We start from the raw sequence: 8,274 nt of genomic DNA on the forward strand, positions 1-8,274 counted from the left end.
TGGTAAAACGAACCGTTTTGTAGATATTTAACGATACTCATCATTTAGTTATTTCATGTAATACCTGTAAAATTTGGAACTTTGTATTTCATGATATACATATACATACGTTATAACCGAAATCTAATCGACGTTTTATTGTCATATAAGAATATACAAGATGATGAATAATATTAGTATGATATCACGTGCAATAAGATCTTACTTTGTTCTTAGTATAAACAAATTCTTATATTATAATGTCGGCTAAAATTGATACAGTTATATAATATGATATAAGTTGATATAAAAATCATTTTGGACATAAAAGAGTCCACATTGTGAGTACTTTATGGTCTAATATTATCTAAAATCCAATCCATGTAATATATAACTTTAGTATAAACGGCGGGGTTTGTACCGCAAAATTTAATTCCGAAGCTAACAATTCCATACTGAACGAATTTCAAGTTATTTTGATAAAATGCTCGGGCTTGAAGCGGTCCACCGCTATCTCCCGAACAGGAGTCTACGTTTGGTTCGCCGCCCGCGCACAGATGTTTATACCAAAGTCGAACATTAAGTGGCCGATAGATTTTTACACAGTCCTCCATACTAACTTGTGGTATTTGAATCTGCAACAATTTGTCACTGCGTGTTCCTCGTTCCGTCATACCCCAACCCGTAACTGTTACCTATTACCCGAACAAAGCATAAAAACAGGTTGATATTTAATAGAACAAATATACGACAGACAGGAAAAGTAACATAAATAAATGTACACTTCTGTTAATTGCGCTACCTTTTTACCAAACATTCTATACGCTGGTTCAACTGGCAAGCAAATAGGTTTTATATTTTTCGGTCTAAAATTCATATCTCTGTCTAATCGTATCAAGGCAATATCGTTTCGAACTGTCTCCTGTGAATATTCTTCATGAGGTAGCACGTTCTCTATTCCGAAGTCTTGATATCCCTCAGTGCAAGCGAGTTCGACACCGTTCTCATCTCTGTTGCAATCACGTTCCGAGTTTAAGTCGTGTTCTCCAATCCTTACAGTAGACAATGTATAACCTACGAATGATGATCAATTTATATTCTTGTCAGACACGAAGCATTTCTGGCACACACATCTGCGCTTGTATTGTCAGCTCGCGTTAGTTCATGTTTCGTTACGTCCAACAGCAGTCACCATAAACGCACGTTCTAGCAATTCAAGTGTAGGTAATATGTATAATCGACGAAATATTATTTATGAGGATTACAAACTACCGTGAAATGGAACGTGACCGAACGAATAATATAAATAAAACTTAATAATCGTAGGAAGTTATTACCTTTTATTAACGGACCGGTAACACAGTGAGCAGCAGTGAGCACGTATCGTTTATTAATAATCGTTCCACCGCATCTGAACATCATTTCACCATATCGTTCATCGGTATAACCAAGCAATGCCATCCATGGAAAATCGAAGATATCAGTCTTATTGCCACCAAAGATTTTTGTTTCCGATGCCGGTCCACATATATCAGAATTTATTAATCGTAAGTTCGGGTGATTCGTGACATCCGGGGGATTGACAACTGTGGTAGACTGATTTAATTTGTCCGACGTGGTTGTAGACATTGTTAGATTCTAAAACCATTATTTGTTCATTAATTACTTATCGCCAGAAATTTCAAGGTTGCGGAAGATTGTCTGTCAGATAAATCGTGCGATCGGTTAGAAGTTAACTGTACCTTTTGCTCGCAGCATACTTTGGCAGTCATGCCTTCGAAACCGCATTGTAAACTTTGTAAATAGTTCGTAAATTCGTTGGACAAGGGTCTTCGTTCTTGGATAATCTGTATCAGTGCTCGACAATTGTATATATTGACACAAATGCCAGCGGTGCCTTCAGGAGTCGTACATCCATTCTCTGAAAAGGATAATTCACTCAATGTACTGAAGTCGAGAAGATACAACATTGTTCAAAAATATTTGTACGAATAAACTGATTTCAGGAACAATGTAGATATTACATGTAAAATATAAAAATAATTATCCACGATGTTTCTTTCGGTCACTTCTCATAGGTTCTATATTAATTTTGAGTTTCGAAAATTTTGCCGCCAACTTTCTTCGCGTTAAGTAGGTAGTTAAACAACGAAACATCGTGTATCCGCTGTATAAATTATATATATACGTATATCTATGTATAGAATTTGACTTACGCGCTGTAGCTTTGTGCAAAGTTAACAGAAATGCAAATAAGAGACCGTGAAAGATGATCATAATTCTTCCAGTAGAATTGGTATAGCGGTATTCTATTTCTTTCGAAACAATTGTGAATCTAATCTTTATTTTTCCGCTGCACTTAAACAATATTCGTTCAGAGAATCTCAAGGATATCTATCAAAATGGTATGTTGTTCGTATTTTGTGAATCACTTAGAACAGGACTGAATTTTTATAAAGTTTCAAGTCAGCGATGCGGACAAACCAGTTTTAAAAACTGTTTATTTTAGTGCGTTCGTGGAGGACAGACTTGCGCGAGAGTCTTCTACGTACTAACTGCTGCCATCTGCCAAACTTCACGTAAGTCTTTCGATTACAAAAAAAGGAAGCGATTGAAAGATAACGAAGAAGAAGGGGTTATGAGGAAAACTCAATCCTCCAATGAGAACGTGAGGTTTTCAGTCATATGGCGGATGTTCGTTTCCGTTTCAATTTTTTTAGCCAAACCGGTTTTTAGCATTGCAGATATTATTTGTTCGAAGAAGGACATTTACTTCTATCATTTTCTTTGTTTTATGTAATTCAGCTTTATTCTTTGGTGATTTTCAATAATTGACCAAGGCAGATTATAACTTCCAAGAATTACCAAATTCGTCATCGTGTGTTTCCGAATACGTCCATTTATTCATTCCGGGAATTCCCCATTTCGACATCAGACGTATCTTTCGTCATGCAATAGACAATATCATTCATATCAGAATGACAACAAATGATTTTAATAGATTATTTCAAGGAAAAATGGTATTTTATTTCTAACAATTTATTCGTTACAACTTGCATAGCGAAATATAGTTTAAATGATACGTAGATACTGCATGCACAATTTAAATGACTTCTTATGACCTACGAAAACGATAACCTTTGAGCAGAATTAACGATAAAGCAATTCGTTATAAAATACTTTATAAAACGCAATTATACAAACATTGTGGAAAAATCATTATTTTTTTATCCTAATAGAACGCGATAACAATTTTACTTACATCCGTGTAAACCAAAAACAGATTGTAGAGAAAAAATATTTAAGAATTATTCTTTCGCAACTGGAAGCTTACATAGATGACTTTAAACTACAATTTGTCAAAAAATATAGCGTGGTAAATTGAGATATTGAATGGAAGTGCTGCCTAATGTGAATAGTAGATAATAACTGATCGTGGTCCTTCAAGAGGCTAAAACGCTTAACTTCCAATATTTTTGTCACTTCACTAGTGTTTCAAGTCTCAAGCATGTTAATTTTAGAACTATGTTATATTTCTCTAGTCCAACTGTACATAGAGTCCATGCTTCTGTAATACAGTTAATTCGTTCCGTGCAATATCGAAACCATCTTGCTATATGGAAATCGTGTTTACAGAGTATAATAAGAGGGTTGAATGTATATGAAATTCAGATGTTAAGGTCTCATTTTATTGAGTATCCAGGGTATGAAATCAATTACTCGAGTGTAAATTCCAGGAATTCCAGGAGTGCCACAATTTGACGGACCATAGGAAACGATACCAACTACAGACCATCTTCCTACACCATCAGGAGTTCTTTCGACGTGCATTAAAGGGCCACCTGAATCTCCTTGACACGAATCTTTGCCTTTTTGTCCACCGGCGCAAATTTGCCCGTAACCGATTGACCGACGTGCTGTGTTCTCATAAATCTCCTGGCACTGTTGTTTGTCAACTAATGGTAGCGATACTTTCAATTTTATCTGTGACGATGTTCTGTTCTCCGTTTTTCCCCAGCCAGCCACGAAAAGGTTCTTTTTCAAAATAGCGTTCGATGGTAGACATATGGGTTTAATGAAATTAGTGAATTTCACGTTCCGAGACAATCTCAACAAAGCGATATCGTATTGGTTTGTCGATGGCTGATAATTTTCGTGGACAATTCGTTCTTCTATTCCAACCGTGACAATACTATCCGCACACACGGAACCAGTTGCACCATCTGAGATGCAATCCAGATCTTCCGCAATGTTGTATTCGCCTAAACGAACACTGTCTAAGCTCAAAATCGATTCATGACTTCCTTGGACGCAATGGGCTGCGGTTAAAACATAGCGGTTACTAATTAGGACTCCCCCACAATTTAAACCTTTTTGTCCTGTTGCTGTAAAATCAAATATTAGATTTATGCATTAATTGATACATTTGTATATTTCAAAAGTATTATATGTGTCCCATGAAAAGTCCCCTGAAAAGCATTGTCTTTAATATTTTTCAGGAGATTTTTAATGGGACACGAATAGTACATGAGGCGATTTATATATTTTAGTCGATTCGGAATACTTACCACGTCTTACATATTCCAACAATACCATCCAAGGAAATTCATCGAGCTCAGTTCGTTCCCCACCGACAATTCTTTGACTCAAATCTTTACCGCAGTCGGCAGGAAGCAAAGGATGGCTACTCAAATCGTATTGTAAATTTTCATCGATACTTGGTTGTGCAGAAGTTGCCCGGTTTGAAATTGGGCAGCAAATTAGGGGATTATTACCCTCAAAACCGCACTGAGATCTCTTTAAAAAGTCTAATGCTACTGGGTTGTGGGATTCTCTTTGAAGTATGTCCAATGCCTGTGAACATTGTCTGACTTCGATGCATTGACCATTTATACTGTTGGGTGTTACACAATTAGAATTCAGTTGGGATTCTGAAAAAAAAAAAAAAACATTCTGTCAGATGAATAAGTGATAACGTTAATTATTAGTTGAATGAACGAGCATCTCGCGGATTGGCCTTGGGAATGCAGGAGTTTTATAAATTAATGTCTCTATACAATATTTTATTGAATGTCTGGATCTTTTTTTTTTAAATGTTACTTTCTATCATCACTTATTACTACAAACATTACGATTATCGCTTTTGCGCATCGACTGATTTGTGGCTTTATAATAAATATAATATAGTTAGTAAATTTTACTTACGACCATTGACAGAAATGAATGCAACCATTTGAATAAAAATGCCTAAAACAAATGTTTTAACCATTTTTGCGTTTGGTTCTTTGTCTGCTATGGGAAGGATTACTTATGGTAAGATAGAAAGATTACTGTCACTAATGAATTTAATTCTACGGCCGTCACGTCGAAGATCGGGATGCCGACTGATACCAGCGATGGCAGAGTGACCGGAACCAGGGTCAACTGGTTCTCCCACCATTTAACTCTGTTTCAACTGACTATTCCAGCTTTAACATTTACTGTGTTTTCCCTTTCCTTGATATTTTATGGTTTAATTGCTTTTTTCTTCCTTGATTCTGTTATCTTAAGTCATTTCAAACCCGTTCAATTTAAGTTGCTGAGCGCGCGCTTTTTTATGTCGTCCAAAAAAATATAAACGAAATAGAGGAAAGGTCAGCGCAGCTGTTCATTGTATAACGAAGTGAGACATTTCAAGTTTTTTAAGAATATTGTATTCAAATTATTACGAAATACTTTATAAATTATGGTATTCTTTCACGAAGGTGGACAAATATGTTGTACTCAATTAGCGAGAACTGCATGATGACTCAGATAAATTGTTTACAAATTCAACGTAATATTATTACATAGTGGAGATAATTATGCATATGTCCTTCAGAAAATGGGATTTACCATCCATATAAATCAATAATACGAAGAGAATGCACTTGTATCTGCATAATTATACATATACATATATTATCTCGCGCTACATGTACATTCTAAAATGGTTCGTACCGAACAAAAGAATATCCATTTCGGTATTCTTTAATTTGTTTCTATGCAAATTTCTAAATATCATGGTGTGAAAAAGATCTAGCAGTTTTATATCTTAAATTTGTATTTTGCGAAAGAGAAGGAATGGTCACGGAGAACGATAATTGTCCAGTGACATCCGAAATGATGGATACGTCGTCCACTAGACAGAGTAAAATTTGCAAAAATGTGAGAATTTTCTACAAGATATTGTTACTATAAACAAATCTGTATATTCTTTTACAAATATGTACACAAAAAAATTATTTTCAGTATGCTTCGTCAAAAAAAGGTCGTAGGACTTGCTACTGCATTTGTTTGGGCATTTTAGCCGAGATGGTGAATGCACAAATTGAAAACAATTATGTACAAAATGATAATTTGTATCGGATAGGTTTAAAATACATAAAAGATTTTTCTGAATGGATATACCAATACAGACACAAGCAATTATTTGTAGAAGATTTTTTAAGCTCATTTATTACATCAGCAGCCTTCTTTGCAGTGGGTGTTAAACTTACAAGTGAATTAGTTGCATGGAGATTACCTTAAAAGGTTGCATAAAATATTTAAAAGAAACATATCCTTTATACCATTTTATTTAAGAAATTTAGGACAAGACAAATACTTAAAATATCTAAATTGGACAAATGTTTATAGAATACTATGTACTTGTAAAACATAAGATCTGAATGTACCTATATATGTGTAATAATTAATTTAAATCCAAATATAAATTTTAATTACATACAACTTTAAAATATTTTCATATTTTTTTATTCGGATATCTTAAGACATTCTGCCTTTATAGGTTTTATAGAATTTGACATTACAGCTTCAGAACAATTTGTTAAAACACTGTCCTCTGTCTCTTCTATACTACTTACACTTTCAATGTTAATTTGATCATTAGAATTTGTTTTTGAACACTTATTTTCTGTTTTATTAATATTGATCTTTCCACTTTCATCACTAGAATGTCCACTGTCATTTGATATTTGTTCTTCACTTTTCTTTACTTCCTCAGATTTCATTTCATCCTCATCACTGTCTTCTGAACTATCCAATTCATCAGAGTCAATATCAAGATCTAATAAAATCTTTTTTCTATTTGGCTTGACTTCTTCTTCATGTTTTCTTTTTACACCAGATACTTCAGCAGCTTTAAAACCTTCCTCAACTGCATCTCCCACTCTTTCTGTCAAGGCTGATCTTTCACGTTCATATATTTGATCTGTAAACTCATGTCTTGGTTCAGCACAAAGTCTCCCCAATTTTTTCTTTTTTCGTTCTGCAGCTTCCTCTTCCCGTTTTCCTTGCTTCTCAATCCAAGCTTTCAATCTTTTTTCTTCGTTAATATCCCGAAGTCTACGTCCGCTTAAATCTCTGCAAGCTTCGCGATTTGTCGTTTTCTCGATTTGTGCGCCGATGGCTCGTAACATGGAACCAAAACCTCCTTTACCACCAAACAATCGTGGAACAATAGAGATATAGCCATTGTAGCAGACATCATTTTCATCCACAAGTTTTCCATTGTGTAGAAAATAAAAATTTTGCTGCGGTAGGTTCTAAAAAGGATATTTCAGTAATTAATCAGAGTTATTAAACAAAACACTTTGAGGTTAAATTCAGTAATTGCAGTACTTACCGTCAATTCTATTACTCGATTACGTAATTCACGAATTTTTAATGGTGTACTGATAGTAAGAATATGTTCTGCTCCAAGAGCAGTACTAATCTGTACATTTATCATCTTTATTTCGTACAATATAACATAAAACACTTTACAATCCGTCCTCTACACCTTGCAACAGCTGGCATTAGCTGTCAATTGTTGATAAAAGAACAGACATGGCGCTTAGAACCATAAATTAGTTTCAATTAAGAAACACAAATGGCTGTCCATCCCCAGCCAACTAGCGCCATCTAGTGGCATAAACTTGTAATTGCAATTCAGGGAAAATACATGTGGCGCCATCTTACAGGGGTAATTTATTAAACAACCCCTTCGCCGTAGGTTTGGAACGCAGATCTTATGCAAAAATCGTATTTCTGCAATAATTGTACAATATTTTCGAACAAAATTGCAGTATAATAATTTACTAGGCTCTGAGTAGTCCTCTAAATACTCAAATTAAAAACAAATTTACAAATAAGCGATTTTTTAAATATTTCTGGATTTTAAATAGCGTTAAGTTCTACTTTACAGGTTTTACCGCTAGGTGGTTATAGTATCCACACTTCGTATTTTCATAAAAGAAAAAAGTATATAACTTCTAATAAAAATGATTGAACAAA

General features: G+C 34.5%; 2 protein-coding genes across 2 annotated transcripts; both read right to left on the reverse strand.

Moving 5' to 3' along the window:
- Nucleotides 1-106: 106 nt before the first annotated feature.
- Nucleotides 107-5,343, reverse strand: LOC143179539 (ovochymase). Its single transcript, XM_076378836.1, has 15 exons — nucleotides 5,185-5,343; nucleotides 4,548-4,910; nucleotides 3,658-4,364; nucleotides 3,528-3,592; nucleotides 3,314-3,466; nucleotides 3,230-3,236; nucleotides 3,030-3,101; nucleotides 2,845-2,920; nucleotides 2,706-2,784; nucleotides 2,532-2,544; nucleotides 2,196-2,373; nucleotides 1,722-1,900; nucleotides 1,317-1,617; nucleotides 782-1,053; nucleotides 107-674 (listed from the first exon to the last, which is right to left on the reverse strand). Exons 1-15 carry the CDS (start codon nucleotides 5,246-5,248, stop codon nucleotides 330-332), a joined length of 2,874 nt encoding a protein of 957 aa, XP_076234951.1. The 5' UTR covers nucleotides 5,249-5,343; the 3' UTR covers nucleotides 107-329.
- Nucleotides 5,344-6,441: 1,098 nt separating this feature from the next.
- LOC143179388 (splicing regulator SDE2) lies at nucleotides 6,442-7,818 on the reverse strand. The gene is made up of 2 exons (XM_076378603.1): nucleotides 7,625-7,818; nucleotides 6,442-7,544 (listed from the first exon to the last, which is right to left on the reverse strand). Exons 1-2 carry the CDS (start codon nucleotides 7,727-7,729, stop codon nucleotides 6,753-6,755), a joined length of 897 nt encoding a protein of 298 aa, XP_076234718.1. The 5' UTR covers nucleotides 7,730-7,818; the 3' UTR covers nucleotides 6,442-6,752.
- Nucleotides 7,819-8,274: the final 456 nt, after the last annotated feature.

The sequence above is a fragment of the Calliopsis andreniformis genome, chromosome 5, assembly GCF_051401765.1.
Source record: "Calliopsis andreniformis isolate RMS-2024a chromosome 5, iyCalAndr_principal, whole genome shotgun sequence".
In the NCBI taxonomy this organism is placed as follows: domain Eukaryota; kingdom Metazoa; phylum Arthropoda; class Insecta; order Hymenoptera; family Andrenidae; genus Calliopsis; species Calliopsis andreniformis.